The 18,518-nt window shown below is 41.6% G+C and overlaps 2 protein-coding genes and 1 long non-coding RNA gene across 15 annotated transcripts in view; 2 read left to right on the forward strand and 1 right to left on the reverse strand.

The window, feature by feature from the left end:
- The window catches only part of TTC26 (tetratricopeptide repeat domain 26), a 44,396-nt gene extending 37,195 nt beyond the window's left edge, over positions 1-7,201 (forward strand). For 3 of the 5 annotated variants that reach the window (XM_015861753.2, XM_015861776.2, XM_015861786.2), the window contains 2 exons: positions 3,325-3,458; positions 4,735-5,964. In XM_015861753.2, coding sequence (XP_015717239.1) covers positions 3,325-3,458; positions 4,735-4,846 — 246 coding nt within the window. In that variant the 3' untranslated portion in view covers positions 4,847-5,964. Of the gene's footprint in view, positions 1-3,324; positions 3,459-4,734; positions 5,965-7,108 lie in introns of those variants that run through there. The other 2 variants (XM_015861770.2, XM_015861761.2) reach the window with 2 other exon arrangements.
- Positions 1-16,306, reverse strand: part of LOC107313518 — a 34,686-nt gene extending 18,380 nt beyond the window's left edge. For 2 of the 8 annotated variants that reach the window (XR_004307054.1, XR_004307060.1), the window contains exons 1-3: positions 13,337-16,280; positions 11,935-12,128; positions 11,459-11,658 (exon numbers count right to left, since the gene is read on the reverse strand). This is a non-coding gene — a long non-coding RNA (uncharacterized LOC107313518). Of the gene's footprint in view, positions 1-7,225; positions 11,659-11,908; positions 12,129-13,336 lie in introns of those variants that run through there. The other 6 variants (XR_004307057.1, XR_004307063.1, XR_004307064.1 and 3 more) reach the window with 6 other exon arrangements.
- Positions 16,307-16,374: 68 nt separating this feature from the next.
- The window catches only part of UBN2 (ubinuclein 2), a 54,507-nt gene continuing 52,363 nt past the window's right edge, over positions 16,375-18,518 (forward strand). The window contains exon 1 of one of the 2 annotated variants that reach the window (XM_032444407.1): positions 16,375-16,819. In XM_032444407.1, the coding sequence (XP_032300298.1) occupies positions 16,421-16,819 (399 nt within the window). In that variant the 5' untranslated portion in view covers positions 16,375-16,420. The remainder of the gene's footprint in view (positions 16,820-18,518) is intronic. The other variant, XM_015861736.2, reaches the window with a different exon arrangement.

Here is an 18,518-nt window from a genome sequence, read left to right on the forward strand (position 1 = left end):
TCATTTGGCAACTGCATTAACAGCTTTTTTTTTTTTTTTAATACCTCTCATCTTTGTCATTAGTATTGAACTTCCTCTTATAACAGGGGTATGCTTATTAGTGTAGATAAATTGGCAAGGCTTAGTCAGCATTTTGACCTATGGGTCTTCTTGGTAGATAAACTTGGTAGATAGTAACTAAAATACCAGCAAACTATGCATTATCTATTGATAACAATAGTTTATTCCACAATTTCTAGTTCATAAAATGCTATGTTAGTAGCAAAGAGAACATGGGAAGTTGACTACAATTCTGCCTCAATTCCTAATATATATCAGATGGTGTTTCTACACTAGGAGACTTAGCTTGGATTCAAGTTTGATGTTCTGTTCTGCAAAATGTGTAATAGAAAATGTGAGCTTAGTCTGCAGGATGAATGTAGAGATGTAAAGACCTACTGGTTTGAGAAGTCTGTAAAAGGCGCTATAGAAGAAAGAAAAAATGATCTGTAATTGGAAAATAGAATAGTTCACTGCTTTTAGAAGGCAGATGTGAGAAAAGCAGAACAGGTGCAGTTCCTGAGGAACTGGTTCAATGGAGACTCCTGATTTAAGTGAATGAACAAGAGTTAGTTGCTATTAGTGTAGGCTTATTAGAAATACAGTGACCAAACTTGCCATCATAGAGGACAGTGAACTGAGTCTTGTTGAAAACCTCTCAGAACTTCTCAGTTCAGCCAAGCTTTCCAAAGAGCAGCAATGCCTGCATACTCTCTATAACATTCTTTTTTGCAGTTTTCTTTCATCTGACAAATGATAGAATCATCGAATTGTCAAGGTTGGAAAAGACCTACGAGATCATCCAGTCCAACCGTTCACCTATTACCAATAGCTCCCACTAAACCATGTCCCTCAACACAACGTCAGATTGTTCCAACCTGGCTGCTGTGGGCAGGGCTGCCACCCACCAGCTCAGGCTGCCCAGGACACCATCCAGCCTGGCCTTGAACCTCCAGGGATGGGACATCCACAGCTTCTCTGGGCAGCCTGTGCCAGCACCTCCCCACTCTGAGTAAAGAGTTTCTGTCTAACACTGAATCTCCCCTTTTTTAGTTAAAAGATGCTCCCCCTTGTCCTGTCGCTATCAGACCATGTAAAAAGTCATTCTCCCTCCTGCTTCTAAGCTCTCCTTAAGTACTGGAAAGTCACAGTGAGTTGTCCATGGATCCTTCTCCAGGCTAAACAAGCCATCTTCCTCAACCTTTCTTCATAAGAAAGATGTTCCAACCTTCTGAACATTCTGTGGCCCATCCTGAGTGCAGCACTTTGCTCTTGGCTTTGTAGTATGGGACCATGTCAAAGACCTTGCACAAGAACAGGGAGTCATAAGTTCCCTTCTTTTGTCTACTATTGCTGTCACTCCTTTGTAGAAGGCCACCAGGTTGGTCAGGCACAATCTGCTCTTTTTTGCTCAAACAGGTGGCTGTCACCTCTGGCTCTCCCCTGGCTGCAATTTATCAAAGCAAGTTGACAATTATATCTTATGTAAAATCTGTCTCTAGGCCATATTAAATCCCACTTTTAACAGTTGATTACTTCAACTAAATTCTTCTCAAAACCATACTGTGTACTATAGGAGAGGCAGCTCCATGCTTTGGTTTTACCTGGAGCTCTTAAAAATTGCCTAAATTTTTTCAGGGTATTTATGGCTACACCAGGCCACAAATGACCAAGGAATTTCATTTCAAAGGCTGTGGAATTAATGCAGTATTATAACTTGTCTTTCTATAGTATTAGCTTTGTCCACTTCTCCCACTAACTGGCACTTGCAATATATTGTTGAGTTTATGTAGCATTCTGCAGTTGTTTCTGAAGTATTATACTGGAGGTCTGCAAACAGAACCATAGCTGTAAAGAAGCAGTCATGCAAGGCTTCATTCAACAGAACGCTGAAAGAACATGGTTTAGCAAGGCTAACAGCCATGTGAGTCTAGGTATACCTAGTTGCCATGTTGCTGTCTGTTTTGATAGCAGTTGCTTGAGGAATCTAGCTTGCAAGACTTTTGGCTGATTTCTTGTTTATTTTTCATGGAATAGACCATTTTATCCATTCATATAGGAAGCAACACAGAATTTGGAAGAATTGAAGCAATTCTTGCTTTTATGTGAGGTAAAAATAGGACTTTAAATTGGTATCTGCTTAATGGAACTTCATTAGACACCACTTTGGAGAGATCACTATTCAATGTATTCTGAGCTGAGATACTCACCATCTTTATTCCCATTCATTTCAGTGCTTGCCAGTCACCCATGGTTAATGTTACCATGTACCTGTACTTCTCTAAGTATCACAGCATAGCTCCCACAGCCTGCATCTGCTGAGAATAAAGGACAGGCTTCCAGCCACCAAAGGATGGGAGGCTGTGCTCTGTTTATCTTCCATGTTCTCCTCTTGGAAGAGGCTAGCTACAAGTTGCTACTCAGGCTTGCCAAACTGAAAAATATTAACAGTCATATATAAGGTTCATGTAAGTTAAAATGTCTTGACAAGTGGCAATTACAGCAATCACTCCTTTATTACTGACTGTTATCAACCAACTTGCTTGTTGTTCCCACTTACAAGTAGAGAGTCTAAGGCAAGAAAGATAGAGTACGTAGTCAGTTTTCTTATGCTTAAGAAAATTTTGATGTATAGAATCACCAAATCTTAATTCACACTGTACAGTAACAGTGAAATGTAAAATTTAGCTCTGAGTTTAACCCAAAACACATACAGATCCACCTCTGTGACCATCTCTAGGTGAGTAAAGCAGGTTGTGTTTTAAAATGTTAAAGGACTGTTTGGGGCTAGTGGTGGCTCGACTTGATTGATTTAGAGGTCTTTTTCAACCTTATGGATTATATTATTGTAGTTTGAGTTGATGTTGTATCAAGGACTTTGGTACAGTAGATATTACTGTATATCGAGCAACTCATACTTTAAAGTTAATGCTGATTTGAAGGGGAAAAGTAAAAGTGGGTAAGAAGTTCTGTTAGCTTTTGTTCAGTGTTTATGATCAAAAGAAGAACAGTGCTGATCATAACCAATTATTAGAAGTTTACAGTGCAGTTTGTCTATGTTTTCAAAGACACATAGTGCTGATGTTAACACCATGCGTTTCCATACATAGAACTGAAATGTACCAATTCTGTCACTTGATGCCAGAAGAAAAATGGGAGAATAAATGCACATTGCTTCTATGGCTTACTGTTGATTCCAGAAAACTGAACTCAAAACTTTTAATCCACTTCTGAAAGATGGTCATATGGTCATGAATATACAGTGATTCTCTTCTTCTTGTGCAGATGCGTCAGTTTTACTATGCAGCCAAAGCATTTGATGTCCTAGAGAGACTGGACAGTAATCCTGAATACTGGGAAGGCAAGAGGGGTGCTTGTGTTGGTGTCTTTCAAATGATCTTAGCAGGCCGAGAAGCAAAGTAAGTATTCTTTGTTCTATCGGCTTTTTCTTTTTTGCAATTTTCCTATTTCCAATTATCTATAAGCTAAAATCTTAATCTTAGTTTTAGGAGCAGTTATTTATTCCGAATATTTATTGACCTGTCTGAGAATTGAAACTCTGGCCAGTAGTTCCATATATACAGTGTTCAATTTGAACTGCATCTTCTACAACAACAGTTAGTTAGAAAATATGTGGTATAGAATGTCTTATCAGTGAATGCTGTGAATTGCAGGCAACCAAAATATATTGGCCATTATAATAGTAAGAGCCAAGTTATAAATGTAATATATTTGTGTCCTGGAGGAAAAGACCTCATTTTGTGTTGATGGCCTAAGAATGGAAGTGTCCCATGGCAGTTCACAGAACAGAAATAAGGGAGCACTTTCTCAGCTCTTGAGGAAGGATGTGGTTTCTTTAAATAATGACTAAATGAGAGACTGCTAAAATTTGCTGAACTTTAATTTCTGAAAACTGAAAGTCAAAGATATATTTGATGAAAGCTTAAAGGAAATGATCTCGGTTATTGATAATTTTGCTTTTGGTCCATTTCACTGAGTGGAAGAGAGAGAGCAGTGAGGCTGTATTTAAGAACTGTTCCCTTGTGATATTTTGCTGTGTTGCCAGATGGCCGTTCTCCCCTGGCCAAAGGTGCCATTTCGTACACTGGAAGGTGTGTATCTTGGCTTCTGCGCATTCCTTGTATTCCCTTCTCTGCTGGAATAATCTCATTAACCAGTACACCCTTCAAGTGTCCTTTCGGCAAGTGCTGCAATAGATGCAGTAGAATGTGCATAGCCTGCCTGTTTTACGTTATGCACACAAGTTCTTGTTGTAAAGTAGCTAGCAAACTGCAGTTTCATACTGGTTTGTCCTATTGGTATGTTTATTTCTATGCTATTTATGTATTAGTAAGTTGTAAGGTGCTTTGGTAGCATTAAACTAGATGTTGCCGTCCTCAGACTAGCAAGTAAGTAGCATTAAAGAAAAATGCTTTGTTTTGTTCTGGGGAACTATTTTGCAAGAGTAGGGATTTATATATGAAAATTCTCTCCCCATTGCAACTGCACACAAGACTTTGTTTTTTTCCCTTAGTATCTAAACTATTGCATATTTTTTGCCTGTTCCTTCTCTGCAGATAAATGGATCTCTCTGCCTACAAACCATCTTGTACGGAACAGTTTGGACATGAGTGCTTGTTTATTTTATCAGTTTATTCTTATCCACATTTACATTTTTGCTTTTCACCTTTGTAGAGAGACTCTGCGGGAAGTACTGCATCTCCTGAGGAGCACTGGTAACTCTCAAGTAGAATTCATTATCCGCATCATGAAAAAGTGGGCCAAGGAGAACCGAGTCCCTGTCTAAGCCAGTGCCACAAAGTGAACAGGGTCAGTTACTGGTTTTGTGTGACTGTAATACATGGAGTTTGGTTTCTTCCATGCATTCTGGGTATTTCCTTCTTTGCAGGGCTTTCAGACATGAAGCAGGTTGACTGAGCTGAGCAACAGCATTGTTCAGTGAGACTGCAAAACAGTCATCAATTTGAGGTTTTTTGTTTTTGTTTTTTGTTTCTGTTCATTAAAGCATTATTGGTATTTTTTTTCTGTCAAACAAATCTGTTCCTCCTCCTAAGTTTCTCAGTTCTTAGTTGTAATTCCAACTGTCTGCCAGTCAAAGCACTCCTCAGGTGTTCCTCAGATTTCTCTCCCTGAGCTATTGGGGTGCTTTATGGATTTTTTCAGTAAGTATTCTGGCCTCTGGAGAAGAATTATATGTTAAATGACTGAGATAAGTCTTACCCAGCAAGTGATGGAATGATGCGGGTACAGAGGATGACTCTAACCAAAATAGAATCTCCGAGAACACATAAAGAGTTTCATATATTACTTGCCTAGGGTAAAATACAAACTATATTCTGAACACTGTCTTTTCTGGATAAACCATCTCTTTTACTTATATCTGAAAGAGTTGTTATCTCTCTTAACACTAATTCTGAAGATGAGGGTTAATCAATCCCAAATGCCAAGATTCAGATTGGATTATTTGCTCCCTAGGTTAGTAACAAAGCATGATGGTAGCATCTATTCCAGTGCATGGAGGTTAGACTGACCTGAGTGTTTAATCTTGGTCTGTTGATGCTCAGAAGACCCAGAGCTGAATATTTTGAATAATTTTCTTCAGCACTTCCTACCCTGGTTGCAAATAAATTTATTATACTTTTGAGGTAATTTCTGTAACGTGCTCTGAGAACAATTCAGGAAACATGATTCTAAAAGAAAGACGATAGTTGTAACTCAGAAATGTATTAAATGCTTTGCAGTGAAAAACATTTGTATATTTTTTGTAAAAGTAAAATTTACAATTTGTAAATTTGTAAAATACTTCTGAAGTATTTTTGTATCTTTTATTTTTGAGAGAGAGGGGAGTCTGAATGCAGTATTTACTGCTGTCTGTGCTTTGATTAAAGCTCTTAATCAAATCTACAGTTGAATGTTGGTCTGTGTTGCTTCATGCTGAAGGAATTGAAATAGTATATTCATTTAGCTGTGGAAAAGGACAGTTCTATGTCTGGTTGTTAAATGTATGTTCAGTAGCCATTCAAAGGCAAGCCAGTGGCCTTGGCCCCAATTTTGAAGCTGAAAATTAGGAGGCTGGGTTTCTGTGACACATACATGGTTCTCAGCCATATAACAGTGGTTTTTTTACCACTTGAAGCAAAAACTGTGGTTATCATCATTCAGTTATCTGGAAATATATTGATAGTTCTGGTTATTTGCATTTACTTGGAATCTAGAAAAGAGATAAGCAACAATAATAGAGGCTTTCAGCAGGGGCAGTGACAACAATACAGTGATTCAAAAGAGAAGGTGTGAAAGGAGCATGAAATATTTTTACTGAAAGCAGTTACAAAACAAATTTCACTTGGAAAAGGCATTTTTGTCTTCCCTCCCAGTTTAATTAACTTGGAAACAGATCAGGAGTACTACTATAAGTCCTGATACAAAGCTTCAAAGGATTGTGTTGGTGGCTTTGTAGTAGATGTTAAATGCATCTTATTAGTCCTATTATTGAAAGTTAACATGCAGGAGAGCTGAAGAGCATCTTAATCCATTGCAGACCATTTTACATTTTGGATGAAACTTCTGAAGGAAGTGTGTTGGCATTGCAGCATATGGGCTCAGGGACTCATTTTAAATTCTCTGTCATCAGTGGAGAAGTTTTTGAAAATGCTGCCCTTGCTCACTGTAGTTACAAAGTCATATTTAATATGCTAAAGAATGTGTTTCTTAGCCCAGTACATTTTATTGACTGATAATACTTACATTGTAAAGAACTGGGGACTGCAGGCTTTTGCCTTGTGTGGTGATAAAATAGGACGTTATGTTAAGGTACTGTCCTAGCACTTAGAAGTACTAGTAATGGAACAGAAATGGAGGTACTACTAAAATGCAGAAGAAAGGTGCTGAAATACTGATGTTTTGTTTACCAGAGAAGTATGTTCAAGAACAAAAATGTGATAGAAGTTGCCTTAGTTAATATAGAAAGAAAAGAGCAAACACCTAAAGCTGTTTCTCTGGTAGTTAGCAGAACTTTATCTCTGCTCATTTCCAAATTCCCTCATTGTAGGAATTTAAGGAGTCACTAAATAGGAAAGCTGGGAGCAAAGGGAGACATGCAGAAAAAACATAACAACAAAAGGGACCTACATAGAACTAGCAGGCAGTGAAGAATGCGTGAGCAGAGTCAGGGAAACTGGTAAGTTTAATGGGTCAGTAATAAGTGAACATAAAATTGAAAACAGCTGTATTTCAGATAATGTACTTGAAGAGTGACTTAAGTCAAAAAGAAGTGGTTGCATCATTAGAATTCCAAGGAAGAATGTGGAAAATACAGCTATTTCTTTATATTCTCAGTAATCATCTCATTATGGAAAATATGATACAGAGAGTAGACAGAAGGTACAGCGTTAGCAATCAAACATTAACAATGATAGAGAAAAACAAAATATTGTAACTGCATTCAGTTGGGCACTGATGCGTTCCTGATAAATGAAGATTATGATCATAAGCTTGATAATACCTCAACATTTATGCCAATAACATCCAAGTATTCTACAGGGGAGGACAGCTGTGCTTCGTATCACTGCAGTGTAGTAATAGAGGGTTGCTGGGCATCAGTCGGTGGAGAGTTGATTGGTGGGTAGTTGTGTTGTTGCTAGGTGTGGGTATTCAGGTAGAGAATAATTGCACTGTGGCAATATATATGTATATATAGTTATCATTGCATTTTTGTTTCTGTTTTCCTTTTCTGTCTTAGTAAATAGCTTTTATCTCATCTCACAAGTTCTATTTTGTTTCCAGTTCTCCCACTTGGGAGGCAGTGAGTGCAGGGCCATGTTTTGCTGAGCTGCTGTTGGGTTATATCACAACATCCTCATACTGCACGGTAGTAAATTTCATCTGCTAATCCTTGTGTTGAATCTCATAACTTGACTTTTCAGGAAAATATTTTCCAACAATGTTGTCGGTAAGAACTAACGTTTGTACAAGTTTTTCTATGTGTATCCTTGAATATAACAAATGCATGTTTTTATCTAAGTTAGGATGACCACCCTTGAAGCTGCTGAAGTGACTGAGTGGAGGGACACATAATCTCAGTGCAACGACTGAAAAAGATAGAAGTGTCTTGAGGAAACACGTAGTTAATTAGCATGTCTAGCTAGCCTGCAGGTAGGAAGATTAGCCCTATCTTTAACTGACCAGTTGTAGGCTGGAGGCTGTATTTATTTCCCCCCTCTTTTATGTATGCATAAACTGCAAGCCAGTCTTCACCATATTAAAGAGGTCATCTCTTTTAAGGATATTTTCCAGCCTGGAAAACTGGCAATGATTTTGTCAAATTTTATGTTGGGTTGTGTTTTTTTTTAGTGGTGTTGTGGCACTTAGTTTATCACTGCATGAGACAGTGGATTATGTTCTTTCATACTGAGTCCCATTGGTTAAGGCTGCTTGCAGAATTTGAAAGATAGTATTCGTTTTCTCTGCACTCAAACACACACACAAAAAAAAAAATAAATAAAAAAAATCTTCCTTCTGAGTTTTGTAGGTACTCAAGTTTTATTTTCATTTTGAACAGGTAAAGCAAGTATTTGACATCTCTGGGCAAGGGCCAGATCCAAAATTCCCTATAGGACTTGCTTAATTGTTGAATTATACTACCATCTATTAGTGGATTCAAAAATAAAAGTCTATCTTTTGTAAAAACTTTGACTTTTGAGACAAGGCAGTTTATTCTTCAAGTAAGAAGAGAACTTCTTCAGATCATATTTGCACACTATTGTGCTTAACTGTTCCATGTTATTCTTCAAGATAACTAAAAACAACAAATATACTGAAGTAAGTCATGGTCTTTAAATTGCTTTTACAACGACCTCTTCAATAACTGGAACTTAACATATTTCCTGTCAAAATAACATACAGGATGGACAGACCACTCCTCAGACACAGCTATATCTTAACTAAAAAGTGGGATTGTTCCTATGTCATTATTGTCAAGTTGGACTTGTATGGACCTAGGAGCTTTATGCCTGTTTTGGAGCCCTCAAACCACACTTAAGCTGCCCCTTAACTACAGAAGAGGGATGAGCCTCAGACCTCACCATCTGTTCCTTGATCACAGCAAGCAACTTTCAAGTGGTCAGTTCTGTGAAAAACCACACACAATACAAAATTGCATGGTATGCAACAACATTCTAGTAATATATGTAATAACGTAGAGATGGCTTAAGTCATCCAGAAAAGAAGCATGCTTCAGTTGCAACAGTTACATTCCACATTGTAATGCTACAGCTCTGAATTTCTTAGCTGATTTTTTGTTTCTTTAAGAGTGTTGGGAGCATTACGCATGTCTGCTTCAAAGTTGCTGGTAATCTTGCCTCTCACCAGCAAGTGCACACTCAGGTTGAGGCCATTATGTGGTTAGCCATTATGTGATGAAGCACAATGTCTTTTTTGGGCCAGTCAAATAATTCATTTAACATGACGTAAATGTTTCTTATTAACATCAATCTATACATAATAGCTTTTTCTAAGAAAACTTCAGAAAAAGTTAAATTACAAAATCTGTTATACCAAGGTCTGAAACTTTCTGCCATATTCCTGTTACTGATGGTTATCATAGTAATAGTATTCTATAAGATAAATCATAAATTTGTCTGACTCATTCATGAGGTCACAAGTTCTGAACTTGAGTCATTGCTAAACAGACTGGGAATAATTTAGTGATATAAAACTACTGTGGTTTTCCCCACTACTTAAAGTCAGAAGAGCTGTTTTCAGGTCAGAACAAAATCATTTCCGAAACCAGTTTTACATGATTTTGCACTCAGTTCAGTTAGCTGTTCTCAAAAAGGTCCTGTTGCGGCATCCACTTTTCATTTCTGCATGTTCTCCTTCCCTATCAAATGTTTTCCATTCCCATTGAGCCGCTATCATGTGACTTACAGCACAGTCATAAAGTTTTTCACGTATCTCCTCCTCCCCTCACCCCACCTCTGAACGCTGCTTGCCTTGTCCTACTTCCTGGGAACGTTCAGCTTTTGTTCTGATTTGTGCAGTATGCCAAGTCCTATGGATAACTCCAAATGAGTACGACACTGAGAAGTAAATTTAAAATCTCTTAAAACCGTGACAAAGTAGTCAGATAAGTACTCAGGCTAAGTTACATCTGCCTCTATAATTACTTATCAGTGTAAGAAGGAATACTGTTAAGGCCAGGAAAATGACATTTGAAATGTAGCTTCTTTTCACAAGCATTTCTGGTATGCAGCTACCGCTCTGTTCTTAAACTTCTTATTCTTCCAGTATTCTAAAAAGTCTTTACATTTCACACATCTTCTCAAAATACAGCTTGAGGTGGTAAGAAAACAGACTTCAATAAAATTTCATTTGTCCATTTAAATTATTCATGTATGGAAAATCACTTTTCACAAGTAATTTTTCAGATGCTATTTTTAAAGCTGTGGCAACTCAAAAGCAGCTTTGTGTTGAATCTGCAAGCTTGGTATGTCGTTAATTCCCACAGATGAATATGTGCTTTGCTTTTTGAATGCAATTTGGCTTGGAAATAAAATCATGGAAGTATGAAAATGCTGAACCACGCATGCAAAGAACACTTCTGGCTTGTATGAATGTTAAAAATGTGGTAATTTGTTTATGCAATCATCCTCAGCTGTCTGCGATAATGTGCGCTTATTTAGATGGAGAATTTGATGTAAGGCAAAGCAGTTTCCAAAGTGCTGAGAGGCACCAAAAGAGGTGGGGAGGATGCTGGAATTTTTGTAAAATCAGTCTGAAAGCCAAAGGAGAAACCAGAGAAGAAGAAAAATCCTCCAAGGTCACAGTCAAATACTATTTCCTATGTTAAACAATTCCTAGAAGGTTGCTTTGTGGTCTACATGGAATATGTGTCATTCTGGTCTTTGGGCAAGTGAACACTAATTGATAGTTGTCTCCAGAACAGTGACCATACTTTTAAAAAAAATGATTTATGATATTTATATATTACAATATTTTATAAATGAAACATTTAATAATAATAAATTATTAATACTTCACAAAAACAGGAAAATATAATGCTGGTGAGTGGGCAAGGCCAGGGTCCACTTCTATGGGCACTGGGAGAGTATGTGTCTCATCCTAGGTCAGCACTTAGAAGAGCAAATCTATGGCAGGTTAGCTTTCCTATTTCTGGGAATTACTTCCAGAGCCTTTTACCTCATTAAACAGTATTATTACTGCTTTGAGTGTAGAACCACCATTCCAGCTGAGAATTCTATGAAAAGCCAATTTTTCTTATTCACTTTACAGGTGGGTGCTGTAGCACTACTTAAAATAGTGACTCATAGGTACTTGTGTGTTTTTAATTACTACTGAAAGAACAGAACCAGCAGACAATAACAGAAGGTAAAACAATTACCTGACTCCAGAGTTTCAGCCAGGCTGGTAATCTTCCGCTGCCTCCAGGGGGGCTGGCCTGATGGAACAGGCTTTTCACTGCAGATAAGTATCCCATTCTGCAAGCATCTTTAACTCTGGGGGAGGCGGGAAGGGGGGATGAGACAACTCTGAGCACATAATCCCTCTCAATCTTTGTAAATATGTAGGTGTTTTTGCACCCTGAAACGAGCAGGTATGAATCATGAAAGACTTACTGCTATTACGAAAATCTATTCTTTCTAAAAGCAGCATATTTTTTAAAGATGAAAGGTACTTGCTTGTTCTAGCAAGGAATTTTAACAGCAGAAGCAGAAACAATTATTAACTATTACATTAAAAAAAAAAAAAAAAAGAAGAAGGTTTCTCTTGTTACATCTTATAATGCTAGCTAGAAATGACTTTGCTGCTGTTGTCTGAGGAAAAAAATTACCAGCTTTTGCTTGGCAAAAATCTTACCATCTCTTCAGGAGGAGTTTGCTCTTCCTTGTCCAAGATACAGTTCATTCTGTTTTCTCTTGCTCTTTTTTCTTCCTGATGTGGTTAATGCTGCTGTTCCATGTAAACTCAGTTTTTTAAGCTTTCAGTTTTCTCTGAAGTTCCTCTGAGTTAATGGTCTTTATTTTCTTTTGTTTTTATTAGTTAACTTTATTCTGTAGATGAGAAAAATCACAAATCATAAAGCAGTAGTGTCAGTTTGCAGTTAACCTTGAGGCATTACATGTGAACATGATTGTAATCAGGGTAGGTAGGACTCCCCCTTTCACTGGTTGGGAAAACCACTCCGCTATTTACATGCAGTCCTGTAAATCCTGTTGTTTTTCTAACTTGAAGACTTGCCCTGCTGAGATAAATGCCAACATCATATTTTCATCAGAGAATCACAGAATCTTTTGAGTTGGAAGGGACCCTTAAAGGCCATCCAGTCCAACCCCCCTGCAATGAACAGGGACACCCACAGCTCAGTGAGGGTGCTCAGAGCCCCTCCAGCCTGACCATGGCTGTCTCTAGGGACGAGGATCCACCACCTCTCTGAGCAGCCTGTGCCAGTGCCTCACTACCATTACTGTAAAAAACTTCTTCCTTATATCCAGTCTAAATTGCCCCTCTTTTAGTTTGAAACCATTTTCCCTTGTCCTTTCATAAATGACCCTGATAAAGAGTCTGTTCCCTTTTTTTCTTCTTTCTGCCACCATTTAGATATCAAAAGGCCACTCTCAGGTCTCCCCAGTGCTTTCTCTTCCCCAACTCTCTCAGTCTGTCCTCGTACAGAGGTGTTCCATTCCTTGGATCATTTACATGGCCTTCCTCTGGATGCACTTCAAAAGGCCTATGTCTCTCCTGTACTGAGGACTGGACATCTGGACACGGTACACTAGGTTGAGATCCCACAAGGGCAGAGCAGAGGGGCAGGAAGATAGAATCTTAGAATAGAGTGTCCTGGGTTGAAAAGGACCACAGTGATCATCTTGTTTCAACCCCCTGCTATGTGCAGGGTCACCAACCACCAACCCAATAGATAGCCAGTGCTGGCCTGGTACACAACACAGTTATAAAAGGCCATTTCTGATGGCAGGAAATAATTTATTATTCCTTGGGCTATGTTATATACATTTTCTTGCACTTATTGAAAGTGTCTTGATCAAATTTTATATTTGAGTGGCTGTGGCATTTGTTTTCTGGATCAGTCAGGGGACAACTTAGAAAAAAACGTAGGAAGAAAATAAAAGGGGAAAAAAAGCATACAGATTCAGAAAGCCTTATTGCATGTAAAAACAGCAAAGCCAGCCACATTGTCGGTGCAATGGATTCATGTGATGCAGAAGCAGTTCTAGCAAAAGCTACACAAACAACATCCTACCTGCAGCTGCAGCATCTCCTGACACAGCAATGAAAGTTGCAGCTGCAGTGACAGCGGTTTCAGTGAAAGGACCACAACAATCAACAACATGCCTGGTTGGACTATAAGAAACCAAGACATCAGGGAGAGATAGTGATGAAACAACCTGTGAAAAATGAAGATACTGTCACAAAAACAAAGCCCCAAATGAACAGAGGTGTCCCTTGGTGAATTTTGAGAGGCTGAGCTCTGTCTGGCTCCTACTTCACTGGGGAATCTAGTGTTCACCTTAAGCATCAGAAGTTTGTAAAGCTGCCACCCCATGTCTCATAACCTTGAGCAAGAAAACTTATATAGGTTGTTCCACAAGTAAGGCCTCCTATTTTTTTCATGGAAACAACAACAGATACAAAGAGCACAATAACACTATTTGATAGAGCAAATTCTCAGATATAAAACATTATTTTTCAACACAGTCACCACTATTATCTATGCATTTTCACCAGTAATGAACAAGAGCCTGCATGCTGTGCTCATAAAAATTCTGCATCAGTGGAGGTGACCCACTGTATCACAGCTGCTATGACAGTGCCATTGCTGCAAAAACATTGCCCACACAGTCCACCTTTCACTGGCCCAAACAGATGGAGGGTAGAAGGCACCAAATCCAGATTATATGGTGGGTGTGGCAATGTGCTCCATGGTTTTGAAAGTGATATGGGGCCTGGTGTTACTGTATTGCATGAGAAAGGTTGTCTTCTTCTCTGACCTAATTCTGGAAGTTCAAGCCTTCAGCTTAGCACTGCAATGTAGTGGTCAGAGTTGATGGTTTGTCTGGGTTCCAGGAAATTCACCCCTTTTCCATCCCAGAAGACAATTTAAGTCATTTTACCCACTGAGGGCTGCATCTTGAACTTATTTTTTAATGGAAATTCATGTGGTGCCTCTCCACGGAATACTGTTTTGACTCCAGCTCATAGTGGTGACACCACATCTCATAACAGGTAACAATGTAATTCAGGAAACGTCACCTTCAGCCTCATTATTTCAATAGGTCCTGACAAACCTCCATAGTGTTCTTTTTTGTCCCTGTGTGAGCATTCATAGGAACCACCTGGTGGAAATTTTGCAATATTCCAGTGTTGCCACCATCATTTCCAAGGCATCAAAGTCAATACTCATTTATGTACACGAGTCTCTGGATGTAGTCAATCAATTCACACTTTATTCCATTGCCTGCTATGCTTGGATCTGCTGCCAAGGTTCTTTAGAGAACTGAGATCTAGAGCAAGCTTGCTTTGGTAACTTCACTTCAAATTCAAACATCCAGAACCACTATTTGTCTAGAAATATAAACAAATGTTCAGCCTCATAAAAAAGAGCTGTGCTCCAAGATGCTCAGATGTGAGGATAAATGAGGATTTATTTATCTAGCTAATCTCCCAACGAGAGGAAAAAGAAAGGGGAATATAAATAAAACAGAAAACATCCACAAAAACCTTGTATGTGATATATGCTGCTACTTCCATAGAAGTCTGCAATGTCTTAATTTAGAATAGACGGCTGTCTGCTGCTTCCAAGAACTAGCTCTATTTTCCTCTGTAACCCTATCGAAGGGCAGATCAATTATTGCTCTCTTTTTCTAAAAGAAAGCACATTACAAAACTGATGAAGATGTGGTTTCAAGTGTATCTTCACAACAATCAACAGAATTTTAAGTACTGGTTCCAGGTAACTTGTTAACTTTATTGTCTTGTGGAGTACATGTCCTACAAAGCCTTTCAGAAGGACTTCAGGCACTCCATGACTTCCTGCTGCAAGTAAGATTCTGGAGCATTCTCCATTCCCTTTAATGAAACCATAGCATTCAGGAACACCATTCCAGTTTTGTGAATGTTCTCTGCAGCACAGAGTAGGACAAGTCAACTTCATATGCAGAGAGATGAAAACATACAAGAGTTGTGCTGAAGGCAGATTGGAAAGTGGGGCAATGGGCTGTACAGAACGGTTTGTTTTAAATATTCAAAGCAGACACACAGATTACACTCATCTTGCATAACGAGAGTACATGTTAAATTAAAAGGAGAACACAGCTGCATCACAAACACTGAAGCCAAGGAAGAACAAAAGATGGTAACTTTTTTCTCCTGCCTGCTCCACTGCAGGTGAAGATACATTATGGGGATGCTCCTGGATTCCTGAGATTCCACAGTGCTTTCCTTGTCTGCATACCCCTGCCTGGCAGCGCCAGGTCTGTCAGGTAGGTGGTGGCAGACTGAGGCACCCTGCTTGCAGGCAGCTCCAGCTCCTGGAAGAGGAAGCGCAGTGCTCACACCCTGCCCTCTTCGTGTGTGCGGAGAGCAGCTCTTCTCACCAACCTAATGCCGCCAGAACCTCACACAGCGAAAGGGGCCGCAGAACCCACTTTCCTCATAGGAACACCTCACAGCTAGAGCAGTACCTTAAGGAGATCAGCTGCTCAAGGAGCCATTTCGGGCCCCAAGCAGGCCCAGGCCCAGGCCCGTCGGCGGTGAGGGCCGCCCCCACGGACAGCACAGCTCGCACCTCACTCGGTCCCGCGCCGCCCCTCCTCTCCCCTCTCCCTTCCCGCCTCAGCGGGGCCCCCCCTCATGGCGGCCGCTCTCCTTCCCCGCGCGCGTTCCCCGAGCGCCAGCGGTCCGGCGCGATGCGGGGGGTGGGGACGGCAGCGGTTGAGCCGCCATTGCCCCGCGCGGCGCGTGCGAGCGGCCCCTTTAAGGCTCGGACGGCGGCAGCGTGCACACCGCCATGGCAACCGGGGGCGGGCGCCGTCGGTCGCGCTGACGTCGAGGGGAAGCTGAGCAATAACAGCCGCGACGCGGGGCGGCACGACGGCGTCGGCGGCCTCGGGGCGCGTGCGCGGCCTCGGGGCCTGCTTCTATTTATGTGGGGGGGCGCCAAGATGGCGGAGGCGGCGAGGAGAACGTAGGGGGCAGCTCAGACCGGGCGGCGGAGGGGGGGGAGGGGTAGAGGGAGGAGCCGGGGGGAGGGAACGCGGAGAGCGGTGTCACCGTTTCGCGCGAGGCGGGGACCGGTGAGAGGGCGGGGGGTGGGGGGCGCCGGAGGATGGCGGAGCCGCGCCGGGTGCCGTTCATTAGCCTGTCACCCGTGAGGCGCCGCGAGGCCGAGAGCCCGGCGCTGGAGCGGGAGCCGGGGGGCCGCGAACCGGAGCCGCCGCCGGCGGGTCGCGAAGTGCCGCTGCCGGAGCCGCCGCCCCGGGAGAGCGCCGCCCGCCTGGAGCCGCCCCGCGAGCCCGGCCGGCCCGAGCCGCCGCCGCAGCGGGAGCCCCCCCGGCCCGAGCCGCCGCCACCGCCGCGCCAGGGCAGCCGGCAGGAGCCGCCGCCGCCGCAGGAGGCGCTCCCGCTCCGCCAGACGGTCCGCCTGGAGGTGGTGCTGAAGGACCCCACCGAGGAGGGCTGCGTGGAGTTCAGCTACCCGGAGCTGCTGCTGTGCAGGGAGGCGCGGGTACGGGACCTCCCCTTCCTTCTCTTCTTCCTCCTCCCTCCTTCCACCTCCTCCGTCGTAGCGTTGTCGGCGGCCTCGTACTGCTGAGGTGTTTATCCCGGCGCTTAGACGGCGTTCGGGGGAGGGGAGGGGTTCGCCTCGTCGGGTAGAGCACCTTGCATCCCGTCTTTCTTTCCTCCCTCTTCCTGCCTGGGAAGCGGCGTGGTGTGCCCTCTGGACTGGGAGGCTTTTCTGGCAGAGGATGGAGCTGTCCCGTATTGGGCTCTCTGCAGGTGGAGGAGTTGTTAGCCCGGCTCTGCTGCCAGTCTTGGTTAGCAGTGGGGTGAGCGTCAGTCCTGGAGGTGCGTTACTGAGTGGGAGTTAACATCATTGTAACTGACACCTCACCCATAACTATCAGAGCCTTCGCTCAAGTTCTTCCTCTTTTTTTTTTTTTTCCCCTTGACAGAAACTACTTAGTACTTTGGCTGCTGTGTTTATCCTGCAAGTAGTTTTGAGGAGCGAGCAGTATTACCAATTAATGAGGATGCTCAGTTAGGAAAGAGACAGTCCCACTGGAGCCAGTCACTCTGTGAGGTGCAGGCAGTGATAAAGTTGCACTGTGTGGTTGTGGTTTCTCTTAATTTCTCTGTTTGATTTTAGAGAACGATTCCATCTTTTTGGTAAGGGTAGGGGGTAGCTGCTACAGACGCAGTTAGCTTTAATGAAATCTAAAGGCAGACTTCAAGCACTGGTACTAATACTGTCATTGGCTTTTCAAAGCACAAGAGTAGTTAAAGGAGCAAAATACTTCTATTTGTATTTCTAACAATACTTAGTGACCTGTTTACTTCTTGCACTGTATGGGAGGGGATATAGAACTGTGTTGTGTTCAAACTGAAGACAGAAAAATCAGGGATTTTAATGATCCCTCTGTGACTTTCTGCTATAAGTTAAATGCTCTTTCTGTTCTGTCCTACAGCTGTTGTGGGCAAACAGTGCCAGCAGTGACTGCTCTAGATTGTAGCAGCAGCCTGGTGCTCTGTGGAGTGCCATCTTTCTGAGCAGCTCCTCTGTGAGGGTGCAAATTGTGGTGGTGTTTCAGGGAGGGTCTAAGCATAGAGGCTGACTTTGTCCCCTGACAATCCCCACTTTAATAACTGCTTGTTTTTTTGTGGGTTGTTAATGTGTTAATCTCATGGGGGGGAAAAAAGTGTTTTTATGTTTCTAATCAAAATTCCACATTTTCTGGGGGAAAGCAGGGAGGAAAATAACACTGATGTAGTGGAGTTTTGCTACAGTTGGGATCAGATAGATAGAAATAGTGATAGAATTGCTTCATAAAGAATCTCTGACAGGACAGATTGAAAATCAGTGGATTGTAATGTTGCCTCTTTCTGGACTATGTGGAACAAACAACTGATTATGTAAAACTGTGTCATAAATTGTGATCCTTTAAGAGTGATCCTGAACTGTTCAGAATGTATTGTATAGTTGTCCTGTCAGTTTAACTTCTTGCTGGTTATAACGGCTTCTCTAGTATAGCAGAGGGGACTTAAAATCTTGCCTCAATCAGCACACAAAGAGGGGAAGCATGTTTTATCCAGGAGTAAAAGTAAGGTACCCATCTTCCTTCATGGTTATAGGGAGTATAAGAGGAGAACTTGATCTACACAAATCTGTCTCTCACCTAATCTCTGGTCATTCTCAGACCAAGAAA

This window comes from Coturnix japonica, chromosome 1, assembly GCF_001577835.2.
Source record: "Coturnix japonica isolate 7356 chromosome 1, Coturnix japonica 2.1, whole genome shotgun sequence".
NCBI lineage: Eukaryota > Metazoa > Chordata > Aves > Galliformes > Phasianidae > Coturnix > Coturnix japonica.